Source organism: Poecilia reticulata, chromosome 19 (genome assembly GCF_904066995.2).
Source record: "Poecilia reticulata chromosome 19, P_reticulata-male-v2, whole genome shotgun sequence".
Lineage (NCBI taxonomy): Eukaryota > Metazoa > Chordata > Actinopteri > Cyprinodontiformes > Poeciliidae > Poecilia > Poecilia reticulata.
The window spans coordinates 19,938,556-19,961,050 of record NC_088848.1 but is presented as its reverse complement, the minus strand read 5'-3'; the positions used below and the strand labels follow the sequence as shown (position 1 = coordinate 19,961,050).

Sequence of the window (22,495 nt, the reverse complement as noted above, 5' to 3'; positions counted from 1 at the left end):
ATCTAGCGTTGACTTTACTGACTTTGAGATGTGATGATGGCATTGTAAACCTAAAATAAAAAATAGAAGATTGTGCACTTTTAATACAAATTCCCTCTTTTGCTTTTCTGTCAGGCATTGATGTCTCTTTTTGTACTGGCCTCAAAAGACGGATGGGTGGATATCATGTATGACGGCCTTGATGCTGTAGGAGTTGATCAACAGGTAAATATCTTAAGATGTTGACAGAACTAATGCTTGTCGTTAGTTTGACCCTTTGCCAGTTCCTACAACAATCTTGAACCTACAGTTTTCATAACCATGGAAAAACCACCTTGTATTCATGTTCATTAGCCATTCTGTAATTGTAACCTTTGTCTTTATTTCATGAAGCCTCTGGGAAACTAAAATCATTCCCTTTTTCTTGTGTATTCCAGCCAATAATGAACTACAACCCGTGGATGCTGCTCTACTTCATCTCCTTCCTCCTGATCGTGGCCTTTTTTGTGCTCAACATGTTCGTGGGCGTGGTGGTGGAGAACTTCCACAAGTGTCGGCGCCACCAGGAGGCCGAGGAGGCCAAACGCAGGGAGGAGAAGAGACTGAAACGAATGGAGAAAAAGAGACGGAGTAAGGAGAAGGAGCTGGCTGGTCGGTAGTCTTTCCACATCTTTCTGAGTCCTGCTTGAATTTGAGCTTGAGCCTTTTTTTTTTTTCTTTCCTTTTGCTTTTTAATTTGGTTTGGCCGAATCTAGAAGAACGCAATTAGTGAGCTAGCGCCAATCATAGTTGCTACTGTGCGGTAGAACCTTCCCTTTCTATTGACAATCCTCTTCCCCTTTTCCTTTAGATCCTCCCTCCCCCAGGATAGTTTGCAATATAGTCCAGTGGTCATCTGCTCTGCCTCTGCAGACCTAACCACAGACTTTGGTTGCTCTCCTTCAATACTAGCATCAGGTTTGTTACGTTGGTTGTTGAGAAAAGCTCCCAAAGTTGGAGGGTCTACAGAGTTAGAGCAGCTGACCACTGGAGTTCCCCCATCATTCCTTTCCCACTGCCCTTACCTTGCCTGGTCTACCGTAGACGTCGTGCTTGGGATGGCCCTTTGAAGCATGCCCAGTGGGTGCTGACATACAGGGCTTGCATGGTAGAAGATACACAGAGCTAGAGGGAGGGGGACTTGTTGGATAATAAATCAGGTGAGCTCCCCCCTCCCTTCCTCTCTTCTGCATGTGGTTTAGTACAGCCGCAGGGGGCAAGGGTTGAACCACAATCTGGACGCTACGCCTTAGCTGAGATGTGGGATCACTGCAGAGGAGATTTGTATTGCTGAGAGCTCATTTCCCCTCCCCTGCGGCTGTATAGGAGTTCATAACAAACTGCCTGTTTTGATTTTTGCCCTTTCCACTGCTTCCTACACCTTTAAAAAATGTGGTGCTAGCTGATGCTAGCCTTAGCCTTGTTTTGAATCAAGCGCCTGAACTCATGGTATTGTATCAGAGATGCACTGAAGAGAATTTTGCTGCCAACTTTCTATATTGTGTTTTTTGTTACGTTTTGATCGGGAGATAGGATTTGGACTTCAGTCCAAAGTAATTTAGTCAAAGTAATCAACACTATTTTCTGAGTAACGTAACTCCACAACCCGTCTATTCAGGGATTTTATTTTTTTATAGAGCAGATCTGAAATATTTGAATGAAAAGCTGAAATTATTACATTCAATGCTACTCGACATGCTACTGGCTGGCGTTTTGAAAGCAGCCAATCCAGGAGTACCATTTATTTTCCTTGGTGCTGATTGGCTATATTCTGAAGATCGAAAGTTAGGAACACTGTTGATATTAGCTCCTGTGGTTGTGCTAAAATGATTTCCAATGTGCGCAGTAATGCCTATTAAAGTATATTTGCTGTGTGAATGATCAAATTAGGGAGTTATAAGCATATTTAGTGAAGGACTCAAATATTCATGGATTTTCACTGTTTCAAAAAACCAGATATTGTGGATACAGCAGACATGTCTATTCTTTTAAGTGTTTTAGGTACTTTTTTTTTTTTACCTTACTTTAATACTGCACTCATAACAAAAATGGTCAATTTTAAGTTTTTGTTTGCACTATCATGACTGTCTAGTTCTAACCTAATAAGATGGCTTCACTGACTGGAAAAAGATCCGATTTTAGAGTTTGAGAAGTTGAGGGCTTACCAAGCTAACTATGACCAATTTCTCTCGGTGCATCTCTGTATCTTACCTCATATTTTAAAGGCGCTTTCTTTTTTTATTACTTGGTACAAGGAGCAGTGGACACAAATAGTTACTTAGAGCTTACAGTTTATAGATCTCTCCTGTATGATAAGCTAAGTTCTTGAGAAATACAGATGGAAAATTAATCTTCCTTTTACAGAAGGTGTCTGACAAGAGTATCTGACCAATTGAGAAAACTCCCCTTTCACACACAGAATACATACGCAAACGTTGTGTTGGAAGGACGGGCATCTCTTTTTTCTTCTCTCACATCTACAGTTTGTTCCTTTTTGAATATCTTTGCCCGATTTTGAGATGAACGTTGCACCTCCCCTCATACAACCGTGCCGAAAGATGGTTTCTTAGCAGTGTATCACCACAGAAAGCCAAGGTTACCTGCAGATGTCGAAGAGTTACAGGGGTAACTCGACAAGACGTTGGGTATACAGTAGGTAGCTGAAAACGTCCACCTTGTGAAAGTTCTGGGAACAAATTGACAACATTGATCAGAAGAACTGGACTCAGAATCACTGGAAAGACCTAACACAGGCACATAAACCAGCTAAAATCTTTCATCGCTTCCTTCTAACCTTACTCCATCCCTCTTTCCCTCTTTCTCTCTCTTTAACTCTCTCTCGCTCTCTCCCTCTCTCTCTCGTTTCGAACACTCAGTCCATCCTTCCTTCCTTGCTTTCTTCAGCCTCTGACTAACACGGTCTCATTCCTCTAGATTTATTGGTTCCGGGGGTGAGTTGGGCCCTCTCTGACGGCACACTGAAAGGTACAGAGTTTCCAGCATGTTGTATGTGTCCCCTTGAACACCTTACCCCCCCTGCTGCCACCGACCACGACCACCCACCATGGTGGCTAGGGTTCTAATTTCAGTGATCACGGGAGGTAGGGCCCCATCCTGCGTCGCCGCCCCCCTGCCTCTCTCCCATCAGCCTTCAATCTGCTGGACATACTGTTACCTGTTTTCTCTGTCGTGGCTTTGTCTTTCACAGCTGCTCCACTCTTGCCTGCGATCCATCCACTGTCCACAGCACCGCACCGCAGCTTCTCCACCGTAACGAACGAACGAAGACCTTAGCTAATTTGATTCAGCCTAAGATGGACTGGGGTGAGACAGGGAGAGTTTGGTAATGAGAAACAACTAGAGGAACTTTGACCTTAAGAATTGATTGACCTCTTATATTTTAAATATGTAGTTTGAGAGATCTTCCTTTAGAAGATGTGTAGAAACAATAACAATGATTTTGTACCGCACGGGAACTTGTACACTCACGTCTTGCAGTCAGGAAACATGGCCATGTTTTTTCTAAAGTAAGTTATTTGCTTTTGATTTTGATGGCATTTCAGTCATTGAGGGTTCTGGTGTATTGCTCCCTTATTTGAGTACCAATTGCCCCAAAGCAAATGTCTTATCAAATGTGCGCAACTTTAGAAATCGATACAATACATTTCTGTGGCCAGTTGTTTTTCATCAATATCCATTTTCCTTCTGAGATGAACTGATTTTTAGAACAATGTTACTTCTGAATTAAATGTGTTGCAGTTGCATGAATGATTGGGATTTTCTTATTGTTTTGTTCAGGATGGCAACAACTGTCATCACTTGTCACCCAGCATATACTTTTCAGAATTTCACACAACCTGTAATGAGACATATTCATTACTAGAGGCTTGTACGGGAATATAACAAACATTGACATCTCACAAACATTTTGAAGTAAAAAGGAACTTTTTATTGTAATTTTATATGCACAGCAACCATGTTGGATTTTGAAATTGAGGAAAAAAGTTGACTTTTAAGCAGAAAATTGGAGGCAAAGGGAACAATTAGTACTATGATACTCACAGTAACAGTGCAGTGAACTGGAGTTAAATGGCCAGTTTAACTAAAAAAGAATGACACAACTATTTGTATATTGGTTATTTATTATTATTTAAGTAGAATGGCTGGATGTAACTGAACTCAGTTACTTTTTCATTTGACTTCATTATTACCCACTACTCTGTATGTTCTCTTAAGCTACATTTAGCTTAGCTCATCTAATCTTATCATAATTTAGCTTCCTTTAGCATGACTTTGTATGTCTAATTAAATCTTACATAAGCTAATCTTTAAACAATCTTAGCTCTGTTTATAAGGAAGCTAATTAGCTTCCTTATTCCCTTCTTCATATCTTGCTAAGAAGGAGCCAGTTGCTAGCTAATTATATGTTTGAGCTTAATTTAGCCTAAAATATTTCAGTCCAGTTTCCCCTTTTGCAAAATAATGTCTGAGTTTGGTTTATAAACTAAGATAATTACCTAAACTTGACTTATTTCTCCTTCACTTCTTAATCATCAAGTACTTATACAGTATCAGTTACAGGAGGCATACTAATCAATGTTTCGTATGTGATGGTCTGTAAAAGGACAATGAGTTTTATGAAGTCTGTAACTCACTGGTCACACTTTAATTCAACAAAACATTGAAAAAACTGTAAATTGTACATTGATACCTGTGACAGTTTTATAAGAAGTAACCTTGCAGCGGTACAAGTAATTAAACCAGGTAGTCAGTAGCTACTGTAAATACAGTATATGTAAATCAATTCATTATGATCACCTCGAGGTGGACAGATAAAGTTATTATCTGTGTTAATGCTTCACATTTTTGCCCATGAGCAGCGTTTTGCAACAGTCACTGGTTGGTCTTCTTCAGCACTACCAGTGCTTAGCAGCAGCATCAGAGCCCGTTTCTATAGCAGTCTGCTCAAGGTACTGCTATGATAGATGGAATCCACAGACAAGTATCTCCAATAATAACAATCCTATCAATAGCTCAGCGTTATGAATGGCTTGTGGTAGCGTGCCGACGGCGTTGTGTCTATGAGGGCACGAGTGTGTGTGTGTCTAAGCAGGCACACATTCTTGGAAAGGAAATTTGACCGCTAGTTCAAACGCCTGCACATGTTTGCGTGTGTGTGCGCATGCGCGTGTGTGTGTGTGTGTGTGTGTGTGTGTGTGTGTGTTTGCGTGCGTATGTGAGCATGTCAGAGAGCAGATGGCTGCAGAACAGGTCGTAAAATATGCAGGAACAGCCAGCCTCGTCCTCTGAACCTCGCTCCATCTCCGTCTAGATTTCTGTCTGAGAGGCAGACCGCCGCAGCTATCTGATTCTTAAACGCAACATTTAGCCTCAGGGGAGAGCTGCTTTGCTAGATTCTAACACTTTTTTTTTTTACCCACGTGTAATTATAAAAGTGACGACACAAGACGACACACCAAACACAGCGCCCACACAGCCTGTTACTTGCGAGTTTGTGTTTTGGGTCTGGACTCCACCACAACCCCGTTGTGTGCGAGCTGTTACCCGCACTCCCAGAATAACGCTTCAGTGTGTGTGCGTGTGTATGTGTGAGTGAGTGTGTGTGTGTGTGCACATGTGTCCTGGCTGTGAACGCAGTGTGTTTTTTGGGTCTGGACTCTTATCTTTAGTTCGCACTGTGCTTGGAGCAGCAGTTTGTGGAGCACCGAAGGGAGGAGAAGAACAAAAGGAGTGAGGATGATGTAGGAAGAGCATTTATTTGAATTCATCACAGAGGAACGAGGGATTACACAAACAGACATGGGAACTGTGACTAAAGAAAGGCAGCAGTGACCCAAAGCAAACATTACCTAATCTCACTTTACGTCACACAAACGGTTAAGATGTCTAGAGCTAAAGGTGAAACTTAGCTGTCTGATTAGTTTGGCTAATGAATATTTGGTCACTCGGGGGCTGACAATTTGCTTATCTTAACTAGTTTAGCTTAATTTAGCATATTTTATCTTATCTTACTTTAGATCTCTTTGTCTTTGCTTATCTCATTGCTAATTTTTGCATATATTTTTTTTTACATTTAGACTTTCTCATAGTCTTTTAAAGTGCAACTGAGTAATATTTCCTAAGAGCTGCTAGACCATTTGGTGTCTAGAACATGACAAGTTACAGCTAATCAGTTTTATTTGTGCAGCATGTTTCAGTTCAAAGTGCTTTACTTGATGAAAATGAAACACAATGACCAAGCAGAAAAGAAACACTGCATGATGGCACTGAAATAAAGAGAATAAAATTAATTAATCTATCTCCACTTATTATTAATCAAAGGCAACTCTTAGCAATTATAATGTGCCTCATTGAGTTGCTGCACCTCTGCAACAAGTTGGTCAATTGTTGGTTCCCCCTAGCACCACTAAAATACACACTCTCCAGTCCAAAATGTAAGCGTAGGTATGTGCGAAACAACTTGACAGTCCATTAACGACGTCACTTCGTCTATTAGGTCGAGCACATAAGGATAAACGCAAGGCAGCCGATGCTGATCCCTCGCTCTAACTGGGTCAGAGCTAACAGAGATGAATCTCGCGGAAGTTTTTCATTGCCCCTCTTTCTTTCTTCTATTCCTCTGTCGCCGCACTGTAATTAATAGCAGATGTTCTTTGGGGAAAAGATGAATAAATGAGGAGGGTGAGTGGGTGCTGGTACGGAGGCAAGAAAACCTCAGATCAGCGTGGAACTCTGAGAGAGACGGTGACATACCTCAGCAATGTCGCCTCTGAAATTAGCAGCCCAGGCATGCAAACAGTGGATGGCACAAGGTGTAGGCAGCAGCACTAAGTGGAATGTTAAATGTGACAAAACAAAGTAAAAGCTATCAGCAATTAAACGCTGCGTAAGAGCAACCGTTTTAGGTTTGTGTTAGTTGAAGTAGGTCAAGTTCTCCTTTCCCTTAAACAGACAAACTTCATCTTCAGTTGTCGTACTGCCATCATATCCCATCATGTGTAATTGTCAGTTGAAACTGATTTGCTTGTCAAACTGTCTACGAAAGAGACCATCAACTGATGGCGAAATCCAAAGTAGAGTAGTGGCAGATTAAAAACAACGTACTCAGCATTCAAGGTTTTAAAGAAATTTGTGCTTTACAGGTAAATTATTTAGCTTGACGTGTGTGGTTGGAAGAGACAATGCACTGACAACATCTTGAATTAATGTTTCATGTTGAAACATGTCTCCATGAATATTTCAGTGGCTGTCAAAAGAAAAAAAAAAAACACCATAACAAAAAGCAGCCTTATTGTGTAGGGTTGCTGTTATTAAAGCGCTGTATTAAATTCACTACTGTCTCATATTTTTAGTTGTCATTTGAAGATTAGTGGGAAAACTGAGAGTGTGGTAGAAATGTCTCCACTGCTGTTATTTGTCATCTTCAATCTTTGTTCACCAAGTTGAACAGAGAAGATATTGTGAAAAAGGAAGTGGGACAAATACACAGCCTTGAGGTACACCGGCAATAAGTTAATGAAATGATGTTCATCTTGGAGTAGTGTCCTAAAAACACACTTTTATTTTCACATTTCCAACGTAAAGGTTTTCTTTACTGCCTTTTTAAAATTCACAAATTCTACTCTTCAACTTTGACACAATTATATAAGTATATGGACAGCGAGTTGTTCCAAAATTAGATTTAAATATTGAAATAAATTGGTGGCTTGATAAGGTAATTAATTTGCCCTCTACTGCACCCAAAAATCATTTTATTGGATTATACAGTGTAACATAGATTAGTATTTATAATTTTAGTAGTTTAAGGATTATCACTAGTATGTAATATTTTTTTTAATTTACAGTCTTATTGTCTTATTAGTCATATTATTAAAATGTTAAAAAAAATTAATAATCTTTCTTTTTTTTATTGTCACATTTTAGTTCTGTACAAAAAAATTCTAAATTTTTCCATAATATTTTAGTATCTTTTTTTTTATTACTGTGTTTTTTTTTTTTTTTCAGTTATTCATTGATTTAAGTCAGCTTCTCTCCTATTGCTCAACATCGAGACCCAAGCAGTGGATATCAGCAAGTATCTCCTCCTGGAATGTTTTTCGTCTCTACCTTTAACTCGCTTTAGTTTTTAACCTTGGAAACCATTTCTGTGATTCTGTCAAGCATTTCTGCATCTTCTGGTGTGTTTGCTGCAACATGAGAACCTTTTGTTGGGATTTAAGGGGAGGTAGCTGTAATTCCAGATTAAATAATGCTAAGTAAGTCTTGCTTTGTGTTCACAGATTTAATTTAGTGTCAGAAAGTTGCATTATGACATTACAACAACCTTTGCATAAAAGTACAACAATCTCATGTCATTGTAGTATTTACACAATTTAAAACAAAAATATATAGCATGAGCTAATTTCTATTCGGACGCAACAGTAAAGCTGATTTTTCAGTTAAAATTGATTTCGCCATTCATTTATTTCAACATTAATGTATGGACTTGAGCAAAAAAATTCTATAAAATTTGGTAGTCAAGTATCCTTTGCAAAGAATCTCATTCCCTTGAGCTGTTCTGGTCCTCAGAGCATTGAGCCTGAAACCTAACAGCTTTTGTTTTGAGAAAAGTGTAGTAGCCCTTTTTCATCCATCTGACCAGCAGTGTTCAGCAACAGGTAGGAGAAGGCTTTCTATGGCATTTCATAAAAGTTTTTAGTCGTTTTCCAACTGTCTACTTTTTAAAACCTTGGTATACCGGTAACCGTCCTGCAGTATATCCAGTAAGTCCTCTTGTGGAACTGTAATAGATTATATATTTGTCTCTTTAGATAATGTCTTCCTGGTTTTAGAGTGATTAAGGTCAGACTGCGGGTAAAAATGTTTAAAAAATCAAATAAAAATGGACTGAGTTAAAGTAAGAAAGTCACAGACGCTCTCATTCTGCGGTTTACCAGCTTCCCATCGGTCTGTATCTTGTTGCGCTGTTTTTCTCGTTACTCCGCCCTGCCATCCACTCTATCCAATCACTTGCTTTCACTCATTTCAATGAGTCCATCCAGCTCAAGTATGACTCAGAAAGGTGTGTCAGTCTGCCATGTGTGCGTGTGTGTGTGTGTTCATGTGCGTTGAGAAGTGCCGATGAGAGAGTGTGTTTTCACACCCTGTCATTTTGAACAATGTCACGTTTTTCTTGTTTCTTTACCTTTTTTCTTCCGGACTCCACAATTTGCTCTGCTCTCTTGTCTTTTGTTTCCAACCTTTTCTCCTCTCTCTTGGATTGTTTTTTTAAGTGAGACAGCAGAGCAATCTGGAAAATCGGTTAAATAATTGTTTGGGTTGTGTTTTTTTTTTGTTGTTGTTGTTTTTTGCTTCCAGTAACTGTTTCCGTTGACAGTTGTCTTTTTCTTTTAGACTCAGTGTTTGCTGGATTTCAGAATTGGACATCGTTTCCTTGACAATGAAGGTCAAAGTACATTCCCTGGCAGACACTGAGTTTTGAGATTTAATATTGAGCCATTCGTTAAGAAGGACGGGAGCATAAAAGCAGCTGTCGCATTAAACCAAAAGGGTGCCTTGCAATTACGGGACATCATTGTTGTTTAGCTCTTTTTTTGTTTGGCTATCTAAGCATTAAGATGCACTGGTGCTGCTTTTATCTCCGTTGCCCTTCTCAAATCTTTCCATCCATTTCATTTGTTATCCAAGCGCTAAATTTTACGTTCCTGTCAATCCCTATCCCTCATTCATTTTCCGGATCCCCCATTAATCCACACTTCCTAATTCATGAAAATGTGATCGGACAACCAGACCCAACCAACGCCTTCAGCCATTTTTAGAGCAGCAGCCATTTTACTCAATGAATCAACCATTGGGATTGAGATTCATTGTAAGATCCTCGTTTCGACCGAGTGGCCAACTCAGCATCCTTTCCACTTCACAGCTTATTCTAGACACCTTTTGCACAGTCACAACAGGAGCTCTGGTTTCAGACCCATTTCCAACATACTCAATCCAAACCAATGTGCTCTCACTTACACGATCACGGTACACTCATAGTGTTGTGGTGTGCTTACTCATCGGTCCAACAACCAATGAGGAGCCTTACTGTGTCTGTATTTCCCAAAAAAAAAAAGAAAAACGACCGCCTCGGAAATGTATGCTATTATGTTTTTGAGAGTGGCCATGTGCAAAAGCAACCCGCACGCCTAATCCTCGGCGCCTCACATTTTCCCCCGTAAAGGGAAGCGCCGACAATACAAGTGGGGGAATGTGTAGAGGAGTTGTGGCTGTTCGGGTTGCTTTTGGACAGGGAATGTTTCTCTGTTTCCTCTAACTGTTCTTCTTTGCTATTTGACAGACCTTTCAACACATTACGAAAAAGGAGGTTTTAGATCTCGTTCGAAATGAGCAAATCTAAATTTGTAGGTCGATGGAACACGTCTGCTTGAAGTTCCAGTTGAACTACAGATGAGTCATGGTGAAATCTCATGACAAGCTGGATGTTGTGACATGTCAGTGGGACTGGCGTTATCTTTTCCAGTTTTCATAAGCCTGCACTAGCGATTCACTTTGTTGTTGGCGGTGCGGTGAGTTGTTGTAGGTACACAGTTTTTTGAGTATTCTCCTGCCAATCAAGTGGAATTGATTGATTCTAGACAAAAGCAGAGAAATAGCACAGGAATATGATGTTGTAAATGTAGGGGAGTCAATAGTCTTGGTGTTGATGGACTTGATTTAGCAATGGCAATTGCCCTTTGCAACCAGCCATTCCTAAGATGTAGCATGTTGGATACTTAGGCATTGAGCTCTGCATTAGGTTAACTGAATTCAGCCTCCTACGCTGGCATTGACACTATGTTGGGTTCCATTGAATTACCCAAAAAATTTTGGCAATTTCGAAAAATGTTTTTGCGCTAGGATGAGGGGGTTTTTCGACTGTATTGAAAACTGCAATAGAAACAGTTTTTTCACATTGTACAAGATCAACAACTAGATGTTACTACTGACAGGACATAAAGGACGACAAGAAGTGGTTGGAGGATGATGGCACGGTATGTTTTTCAATGATTTATCGGGTGAACAAATTTAATCGCGTGTTATTAGAGACAAAGATTATCGATGTCACACAGAGTTTGCAGTTGAGTCTACATTAAACCGGAAGGGATGACCTAGTCACCGGAGACTTTTTAAGGAAGTACTAGTCTTTTTAAGTGTTTACCAATCACAAACATAAAGGCTGGCTTGGTGCAGACGCTACTAGAGTGACCATCTGTACCACTGGTTCAAGTCAATAGTTGAATTACTTTTTAGCTCCTGTGCGTTTTTGCAGTACAGTTAACAAACACAGTGGGATCTAAAACTCCTTTCAATGGTTGTCCTAGATGGTCTGTCAAATATTCTTTGGCTTTGTGTCAAATTTAAAGGTGAAAATACAGGGAGCAGGTGCAACGATCGCAGAGAGGTTAACCCTGACCTCTTTGCACATTTGCACTTGCTTCCCTTCGTTTCAGAAATTACATCCATCCAACTTTTGAGAGAAGGCTTCACCGGCCTCATCAGTGAAGGAACTGAGTGAGTAGAAGGGGCAAAAGTGGGAGCAGGAAGTCTTATTTTGTTAATCTTCCTATAAACCTTCCTAATGTAATTAAAAAAAAGAAGCACAGCCTTGTTTAGGGAGAGTGACTTTCTATTTGTGAAAGAGGAAAGGCTAGTGAAAGTGAGAGCAGCAGAGGTTTGGTTCTGAAACCTTGACCTCGCCTCTCTTTGTTCACTCACTCTCAAGACTAGTTAAGTTGTTGTGGAAAAAAACAAAACTTTCTTCTCCCACATCCCCCTGTTTCTTGTTTGGCCTCGCCCTCTTTGCTCTGTTCATAATACAGGGTCAGGGCAGAACGACTTTCCTGTTTGCTTCATCACACAATTAGGATTGAAGACAACCTGGCCTTCCCAATACCACAATAAACACTTTTCCCTGCCGCAGAGCAACGTAATTGGGGCAGTTGCAGGGTAAAACATAACTCCATCTTGTGCAACAGAGTTAGATGCATGAGAAGCGAACCAGTTGCATCTGTCTCTGTCTGCCTTAGCTCGCCTCGCACCTGCAGATAGTAAGTAGAACAGAGTAAGACTAATGCCCGCAGTTCAGGAGATGATGAAGAATCTTGTGAATACAAACTCCTGGTGAAAGAGCCACGCTGTTGCATCCAGCAACAGTTCCACCCACCTGCTCAGATTTAAAGCCGCTCCCGCAGACGTTTCCAAGACGCCCTAAATCTCCTCGGTCTGCCCAGCGGCCATGTTGTGTCACGTCTAAAATTATAGGCCTGTTTATAGAGAGCGTCTGACAAGATGAGAAAGTGTTGGTGTCGCGCTCAAATCAGGTTCGGAGGTGCTGAGGAGCATAGCACATGACAAAGTATGTCAGCGAGCTGAGGTGCCTTTTATTTTAGGAGTCTGAGCACACCAGAGGCCATGTTGTTTCCCCTGTTTCTGGCACGCACATCTCCCCAGGTGTTCAGCGATGGGCAAACTCCACAGCCAGCCGCCCGGCGGCTCACCCCACTTGACTGCTGTTCAGGTGGATCTCCCCTGTCGTCAATATCGATAATTACCAACAAGGACAAAATTAGCTGTCAGCAGCCGTGACCCTAAAAACCAGAATTTCAAATAATTAAGTTGACGGCACTCAGAGGAGGTGAAACTCCAGCCCTATAAGGTCAGCATTTATTTCAAAAATATCCAGGGAAATAAAACATCACAAATTGATTCACTTAGTTACTCATATTCACATTCATGTTTTATTTTATTTAAATTTTTCCTTAAATCTAATGTAATGTGTAAATGGTAACAGGAGTCTTTCAGTTGTTTTACTTTCTCCATGTCAGTAACAATCAAAATCTTTTCCCCTGACCATTTAGATTGAAAGCTTTTAAACATTTACAACAGTATGATCATTCCTCTTTAAATTATTTAATTGACAAAAAGGCTACTCCGCTCATCTAACATTTGACCCATAAAGACTCTTTTTGAACAAATCTTAACACTTTTTAGGCAAAATTGAGTTCTAAATTATTCATACCCCTGGCAGATTTAAAATTGCGTTCACTCAACCAAGAAGTCTGTCTCTGGCCCGAAAAGAGAACAGTCAGTAAAGCAATGTAAAAGAAGTACCAGGCTTGAAAAAATTTACTGTAAGAAATTATTTGGACCTTTTCTGTAATCAATAGTGAAGTTTTTATTGGCATTATAGCAACCAAACTCCTGTCATTTTGACAATTTATCTTTGATTAGTTCATAGTCTACAAAGTTGCAAGAGCTTCTTGCTATCATCCTAATCTTTAACTCTGTCCACAGATTCTCTATTAGACTGAAGTCAAGACTCTGGTTAGGTCCCTTAAAAATGCTAATATTACCTCCACTCAGAATAAACATGTACCGTATTTTCCGAACTATAAGGCGTACCTTCAATGAATGGCCTTTTTTAAAACTTTTTTCATATATAAGGCGCACCGCATTATAAGGCGCATAGAATAGATGCTTCAGTCTGGGTTGCCAATTTGTTCCGTACTCTATTATTACACATCCACATTTGTAAAGAAGTGTTCCCCGAGTACTTTATAAAGTAGGCTGTCCCAGTCATTGTTTCACTCACAGTGTTGGTGTTGCGATATTGTGCCCAACTGCTTTCTGGGTTTATTAACAAACCAGCGTTTTGACAACTATCCCAGCATGCCGCGCATGTCTTCTTCTACGGGGGAAAATGAAGTCGGCGGCTGCTTACCGTAGTTGCTAGACCTGTTGTGGCTCAATATTGGTTCATATATAAGGCGCACCAGATTATAAGGTGCACTGTCGGCTTTTGAGGAAATTGAAGGTTTTTAGGTGCGCATTATTGTGCGTAAAATACGGTAGGTCAAATGAGAAAAAACAAAAACAATCTTTAACCCTAAATCTACATGGGCATGCAAAATGTTGGGCAAAGCTGTATATTAGCTTGCTAACCTGTAAATAATTTAGTAGCCTACCGTAAATTTGGTGGTCTCTTATTTTCTACTTACTATTAGCTTACTGGGCTATTTTAAGCTTTTTGTTTTAGTTTGCTATCCTACTGCTAAACTGTTTGCCTTCTGTTAACAAGTATTAGTTTTGTAGCCTATTAGTTTGTAGGTCTATTATTAGCCTTTAGCCCTTTAATCGTCTTTTAGGTAATTAAGCTATTGCTAGCTGTTCTGCTTGCCATACAATTTATTTGTTTGGTTTCTAGTAGCTTGTTAGCTTACTGTTAGCTCATTAAAATATTGCTAGACTCTTAGTTTACTTTTAGTCTCTTAGTCTTTGTTTGTTTGCTAACTAATAGCTCCTTAGCCAAGTAATAATTGTTTAAAATTAAAATTAGCTTGGTCATCTGCTATTATTTTTGATAGTCTATTGGCTTGTTAGCCTGGAATTTGCTTTTTAAAATACAAATAGAATACTAGATACTTGTGTAGCCAACTTACCATTAGCTTCCTAGCCTGCTATTAGATTACTAGTTTTTATTAGCTAACCGTTTAGCCTCAAAATAGGTCTGTTATTGACGCGTCATGACATAAAACTAATTAAATAGGTAAACATGAATGTAGTTAACTTAGCTTGCATTACATTATTGTATTTTTCTCATCAGTATGTTGTTATTAGATTGGTACAACTTTTCAAAACAGCAGTGATAATCTTAATTTTTTTACCTAAAACACTTAGTAACAGGTAAAAAAAATAAACCTATTCCTATGAGAAAATCTTCCCTGCCCCAGTTTTGTCCAAACTTAATAGGTGCGGCCGTTTCTCACTAGAGAAAACTTCCCATTAAGAACACCAGATTTGGAGCACAGACTGGAAGGCCGTGTTGGTTCTTTCTAAAGATCCTGCTAAGTAAGCCTTTCTGTCTCATTACCTGATTTATGAGTGGAGTTCCTTGGACTGGATGGGGAACCCTCTAGGTGCGCACCAGGAACCACACACACACACACACACACACGCACACACACACACACACACACTCCTGGGAATCATCTCAGACCTACACAGCTGCTGCCACAGTAACTGGTCACACAGGGTGCTACACTCCAGAGATCCAAAGGACTTCTGTCTTTTAATCAACTGGTTCGATTATATTCCATTCTTTAAATTCCCGCATCTCCCGTGACCTCTCCTTCACTGATGTTGGCAATAAGGTGATGGATGACATAAGCTTCCTCTTTCTTCCTCATCCTCGCTCTAAACCCATCTATCCTTCCAGTCTGGACTGAAGGAATAGAGGAGAGACCGAGTGATGGATGAGTTTGCGAAACTACTTTCCTGCTCTATTAAGTTCTCCACCTGAGAGAGGTGGATGAGATAAGGAAAGACAGATCATGAACGGTTCCAGAAAAGGGAGATCTCCTGAATATAGTTTCACTGAGCAGTTCATCCGTCATCGCATTCAAAGAAAGTTTCACTGTTGCTCAAAGGAGAGCAGCGTTCATTTCATCCGTCATAACTGCACAGGGCTCAACAGGAAGTCTCTCTTTGTCTCTGTCCGTTATCTGGTCTGTCTTTCTGCTTTACAGTCTCTCACTTCTTTTCGCACACTGTTGTACTGTCAGTTCGAGTCAACCATTAAACTTTTACTAATCCCTCCCTTTTTTATTTTATTTTTTCCAAGATGATTCATTGGCTTTTTTCCCCCTCAGCACTGCAGGCCTACTGTACGCTGTCCCTGCCTATTACCTTCTGGCTCACTTTTTGACCACTGCCTCCCCTTCCTCCTCTTCCCGCTACCCCTCCTCCTCCTCTTCATTACCCCTTGCCTTACTCCCCCCACCCACCCCACCCACTTCCAACAGAAGCTCAGAGTAAGCCCTACTACTCTGATTACTCCCCCACTCGGCTGCTCATCCACAAGATGTGCACCAGCCACTACCTGGACCTCTTCATCACCATCGTCATAGGGCTCAACGTCATCACCATGTCCATGGAGCACTACGAGCAGCCACAGGTCAGGCGATAAACATCCCCTGTACATGTTGACACCAATGCTCGGTTGACTTTGCAGAAATCTTCAAACCTTGTCAAACTTGCCTTGAAACTCAAGATTTTATTTTAGAAGACCCAAAATGTCCATCATGTTTTTGCATCTAGCCTTTTTTTACTCCTAAATGAAATTCTCTGCATCCAGTTGTCTTAGTAGCTAAAAACAGGATAAATTTAAAGGAAAACCAGCAAGATTTCATGCATACAATGGAATGAAAGCAGGTCAATATGTTATGATGGCCCAGCAAAGTTCGGACGAAATTCCAATTGAGAATTTGTGGCAAAACTTAAAATTATATAACACTTAATCATATCTGACAGAGCTTGACCTATTTTTGTTTTATAAACAGACAGTAGGTTTCACTGGATCTCATTGAGGGGTGTCGGATAAAAGAGGTTCCAGTTTTCACATGTGCTGAAAATAATTGAAACGTATTGTTGCGACATGACGAAGCGTTCGAGGATGACGATTGCTTTTGCAACTCACTTCGACTGACATGCTTATCAGTTTCCATAACACTCATAATCTATTATTGTTTTGGAATGTTTACTTTTTGAGTTCAGTTTTCAAAAAAGATTTAATTGAGGGGGGAAAAGAAGTAGGAAAGTGTTGCAATTTCCTGGAAAAAAAAAAAAACTTTTGGAGAACTATAAAAGTTTAGTCAAAACAATAAAATGAGCATTACGGGCAAATCAATAACAATGGAAAAAAACAATAAAAACTGAAAAAATATGACTGACTTAATGATCCAGTGATCTTTTAACAGTGTGTTTTAAATATTCTCTTTAAATGCAAATGGCAGTAAAATATTACCAGGCATTGCTAAGGCTACAAGGAAAGCAAAAAAAATGAACATTACCTACAGAATTGCCAAAAGAAAGGTCAGAATAACTTCTCAGAACTATAAAAGCAAGGTCAAAACAAAAAGTTAAACCTCACTGCTAAACCAGTTAAAGACGTAAAACAATAAATAATTGATAAAACGTTAACTTTGATCAAAAGATAAGTTTTTTGAGAACCTACCTCAAAAATCTTTCTTGGGTTCAAGAAAGTCCAACATTCAAATGATCTGATCTTCTTTGTCACTTGACACTGAAACTGAGATGAATTATGCTGGAAAAAATAGATAATCACCCAATTTTCTGTAGATAGTGTATGAAGTTTCTTTTGAGGAACGTTTCGATCTCACTTTATGGCAGCATTCATGAGCAGAATCGAGAGTCAGTACAATCCTTTGAAATAGAAGCAACTCAATACATCGATATCAGCAGGACTCAAGATAAACCTTAGAGTAACGCTCTTCTTTTCTTCTTCAGACGATGCTCTAGATATCAAGATTATTAGAAGGTGGACTCATCAGAGGATTTTCACTTTGGACTAGTCTTCTGGTGTCCATCCTTGAACTTCCCTCAAAATTTCAGACTGTCCTGGATCTTTTTCTGGGACGTAATTGTCATATCTGCTGCCATCTTGCCTGAAAGCCTTTCTCTAAAAGTCTTCAGCTCACTGTGTGTACAGAAGCAATCAAACTCGCCTACAGCCACTATAGAGAAAACTCTACGGTGGCGTAAAATAAATCATCCAGCAGTTCAGGATCTTGGACATTCTGTAGCATTCTTTACTGGAACTTGACTTTCTCCACGATTCAAGAATGATGCAGGTCTTTCAGGTAAAATTTTCCCAGCAGCAATTTTGTCAGATGTGAGGTCAATCCGGTAGTCAATGCACTGATGGCTGCACACCATTAATAACCATCCACTAATATAATGAGATGTTTGAAATGCATAACATTTGATTCATTGCCCAACTTCTGGGGCGTTAAGTATAAAACAGCTGACCCCCGTCACCCAATGTGAATATATCTGAATGATTTTAAAAGAAGTGAAACAGAAGATTGTCATGTGAATTAGGAAATTTATGTTTGGTCAGTCGTAGCAATGCTTCTTCGCAATACATCTTATACAACCGGTGTGAGATTTGTCACAACTGGCACTGCAAAGCAACGTATTCTCTACTTTGAAGTTGTCTACCTGATTAGATAATGGAAGTTTGAACAAACGAGCTACATTAACAATTAACAATTTATCCATAGATAAAATGAAGCTTATCAATAGTGTGTGGGACAACACACTAGCCAAGACAGAGTGACATCTGAGGTTCTTCCCCAAACCAATCAAACTGCATCTATAAAAAGCCTATTGCTATTGACGGGGAGGATTTAGGAACCTCATGGTGGCTCCTCACTTGCTCATTGTTTTTAAAATGTGGCAATGCTCAAATGGAAATAAACTGGCTTCCGAACAGCATAAAGGTTTTGACACACAAGAGGCGACATTTATCTCCTTGTGAGATGAGGCAACAATCGCTTCAGCTAAGCAACCGGCGAAGTTTGTGCATGCAGGTCATACATAATTTGTACACATGGGGCTTGTGATGTGACACAAGAAAGTTGGAAAATCTACATTTGTAGCTGTGATTGCTACCGTCGCTATTGTAGCTGTCGTTGATATTGTTACTGTCATCGCTGTCGTCGTTACTGTTGGATTTTACCCTGGGAGGCAGAAACTCGTTGCTGTTGTTCATCTCTCTCCGTGTTTATTGCCATAAAGCATTGTTACAACAAAGTAAAAATTCAATCAAATGCAAATTTCCAAACTTTTATTGATTAAGTTTAGAGTCCTGCTTGAAACACAATCGTGTTTGAACATTTTTCCCTAAAACATTAAAATGCTTTTAGAGAGGCTCAAGGAGGGGACGACAAATCTACTGTAACATTTACGTGAAATTTCTGTTAAAGGGTTGTACTCAATAATAAGCAGTAAATTTAAACCGATAGCAAAGTCAGAGTAGACGGTGAGATAAAGAGATATTTTACAAACTGGGCCTTTCTGTTCGGGGATAATTTGCCACCCAGGAGGGTTTAGTCAAATCCCCGCTGACCAGCCGTGCTCTCTTCGTCTCTCTGCAAAAGGTCAGTTTTTACATGCAGATGGAAGTGGAGAATTCTCCCACAGGCAAAAAATGGACACTTTGATTTTTATGCCCTTTTCACTAAAAATTGAGAGAGGACAACTTGAGCCATCTAATAACGGTAAGATCTATTGTAGAGAAAAGAGATGAAGTCTAGTTGAAATAGTTTTTTTCTACAATGTTTTTAGTACAGTATCATTGTGAATTTGTGAAACCCTCTGCTCTGTTTAACTGAAAATATAGTATGAGGTCTCCTTCTGCTTTACATCAACTTTTTCTGATGTCCTTTATAGGAGCTTGACAATGCGTTGAAGATCTGCAACTACATCTTCACCCTCATCTTTGTTTTGGAATCTGTCTTCAAGCTGGTGGCCTTTGGATTTCGGCGCTTCTTCAAGGACAAGTCAGTATTCCAACCATGACCACGCTTCCTAAGTGATGTTATTTTCAACCATCGATATCCGATTCGACGTGTGCGTCTAACGAACTGCTTACTGGCGGTGCCGTTCTTTTAAGCGCTGACTCATGTGGAAAACTTGAACCCGTGTTAAGCGAACTCTTTATAAGCTGCGTCGGTAAAAGTCTGTGTGAATACAAAAGGCCTCGTTAAACGGCCATAAAGCACAACCGCTTCAGATGATATCATAGTTTTAAAATTCCTGGCTCCCTTTTGAAAACCGCACAGTAACGCACTAGAACAATACCAACGGCGCACGTGCTCTCCAGCACACGTTACCGTAAATATGCACCCGAAACACACGCCGCACCTCGTCTGTTTGAACCGGAGCTACAGCCAGCCAGGACTTCACGATGCCCACTGGCTCTGTTACAGTTAGAACCTTATCCTGTTTGACTTTGGCAGGAGTTTAGCTAAACATCTCAACACTACAATTCATTCTTATTCCTAAGGAAAATAACCCACAGCTGTAACTGAGAGTTGTACAATTTTAAACCCATTTTTCATTTTGATTCTGTATTTTCCAGTGGTTTTCTGATGGACCGAGTTGAAACACTGGAAAGGCTGCTTAACTACCTGCATCTTTATTATCTACACAATAATGATCTTTCAATGTGTTTTTGGACCTTTTGACCTGAAAGTGGATAATGAAACATGGAGTCAGTTTGTTACCGTCAGCCTATATCTATTTCACAAGCAGTTTTAACAGTTATTTTAATAGCATAAGGGATGTGGACTCCAACTGAGTCAGACATGTCTTTTTAGACAAATTTAAAATATTTCATTGGCGATGTAATTTACGAAAATGGTACGCTAATGCAGCGCTAACTTAATCGTATTGTTCAATCACCTGCTATGTTATGCAAATGTTCTGTCTGCCATGACGAAAACTTGCCTCTTTATTTGACAAAAATCAACATGAGATTCAAGTCGTTTGGGGCTTAAAGGTAACACTAACAATTTTTTCAACAGACCAGGGAAAAACAGTAAGAGAAATCCATTTGATACAGTAAGATTGCCATATTTTTACTCTTTTCCTGGAAGTCAATTTGAAGGTTGAGTTTCCAGTCTCAAATTCGTGACTCCTTTGAGACTCAATTCCAACTCTCGAGTTGCCGCTTCAGTCCTGGAGGCGATGACTCAGAAAGAAGAAGTAGTTCTCCTGTACCTCTTTGCAGGGAATCATATTTGTCAAAGGCTTTGGCGAAAAGAAGTGATGCACAGCAAGTCGGCAATGGTGACTGATGAGTGCTTGTGTGTGTGTGTGTGTGTGCGTGTGTGTGTGTGTGCGTGTGTGTAGGTGGAACCAGCTGGATCTCGCCATTGTTCTGCTGTCTATCATGGGCATCACTCTGGAGGAGATTGAGGTCAACGCTTCGCTGCCCATCAACCCAACCATTATCCGCATCATGAGAGTGCTGAGGATAGCAAGAGGTACGATCTCCCTCCCTGCTGGTTATTTCCGCCTCCTTCCTTGATGCTCTGCCAGATACGTCCGTGCAGCTGCTTCTTACTTGCCGCTTTGCCTTTTAAGGATCCTTGTAAAACAGACGCATCTCTGGGACTCCCCTATCTGTCATTTTCGCATGGCAGGTCCCAGCAGGGCTCGGGTTGAGGGCGAGCCGACCAGATGGCACAGGGAAACTCGCTCGGCAGACAAACAAAGCACCGGCAAGGTCTTAATCTGCAATGAGCGTGGTTATGGTAGAGGGAGAGGTAAAGACTGGCGTAGGGAGGAATGTAAGGAATGATGAATAACTTCTGACCTGGAGATCCATCACCGGGAGATGGGATGAAGCCATAAAGAGGAGCAGTTGCTGTCAGAGCGAGAAAGATTGAGATGAAGTTAATGACGAGGGGAAAGAGATGGAGGGTAGGCAGAAGAAGCCATGGAAGACGAACAGGAAAGGTGATTTGGTAGAGGAGAGAACAAGCTAGGGAAATTCAAGAGTACCAATTTACTTAGGTCCGATATCTGTCCGGTTAATGGATGTAAATGAAGGCTTGTTTGGAGTTAAGCGGAGGCAAGGGACCAATAACCGCCCGCAAATTGTTGGAATCCAGAAATGCTTACAGCTATATCTGAAAATGATTAGAACTGCCTTTATTAATAGCTTAAACGTCAAATGTACTTTTTATACATTGGACGGAAACCGTCTTAGCGCAACTCCAGATGCAAACATCCTCGCTCTTCCTTATCTCTGCTCTTGGTGGTATGTTGATTGGTTGACCCTCCTGGATTGTTTGCTTTGCAAGTGCTAGCCAAAAGTGTGTCAAATAGCATTACGCCGAGATATTTGAGCTTCTTTCGAATATTTTAGATATATTGTACGAAAGTTAGTTACATTCCACAGACAAATCCACAAATAGACAGGCATCAGCGCTGTAAACAAAATGGTTTTTGTTTCAGCTTTTGATATTAGTCTTATAGCTTTATATGTCTGTGAGTTTGATGTTAAAACAGGAAATGCACCAATTCCAAGGGGATGAGCCAGTTTGGATGGCAACAAAAGATGTTTAAAACAATTTCTTGACCTTTTCTTTACTAGCTCTGTCACAAGAACAGAATTGCTTCCTAATTCTTTATTGATTTGGCAGCTTCAAAAGAGCCAGTTGCCCAAAACCTGGAGGTGGAAAATCAAAGGACAAAAAATAAAAAAAGTGGCATGTCTAAAAACACAGAGAAGCAGTTTGCAAAAGTGATATTCTTACGAAAGAGAAGGGGGAAAAAAAAGAACCTCCGGAAAAGACCTCACACATGCATCATTCTTAAGTTGATTCAACTGTAATTCGCTAAAACCTCATTAGAAAAGGTCCCAAAGGAGGGAGGCTGCTTGTCCGGAAGCCATTCCGAAGAAAGGGACGCAGAACGAAAAGGAGGATGTGAGTCAAATTACACAAGAACTGCACCGAAGATAAGTCTTACAGAGAAATTATCACTGATTAGGACGTTACGATGCAGGATGCGGTAATTAAAGCAACGTGTGCAAAGTTGGTCA

At 40.2% G+C, this 22,495-nt stretch overlaps 1 protein-coding gene across 1 annotated transcript in view; it reads left to right on the top strand.

The window, feature by feature from the left end:
• cacna1g (calcium channel, voltage-dependent, T type, alpha 1G subunit) overlaps positions 1-22,495 on the top strand; it is a 272,134-nt gene that overhangs the window by 226,943 nt on the left and 22,696 nt on the right. Inside the window, exons 26-31 of the mRNA XM_081600550.1 lie at positions 115-204; positions 417-609; positions 2,953-3,003; positions 15,882-16,033; positions 19,333-19,442; positions 20,797-20,930. Of these exons, the coding sequence (XP_081456676.1) occupies positions 115-204; positions 417-609; positions 2,953-3,003; positions 15,882-16,033; positions 19,333-19,442; positions 20,797-20,930 (730 nt within the window). The remainder of the gene's footprint in view (positions 1-114; positions 205-416; positions 610-2,952; positions 3,004-15,881; positions 16,034-19,332; positions 19,443-20,796; positions 20,931-22,495) is intronic.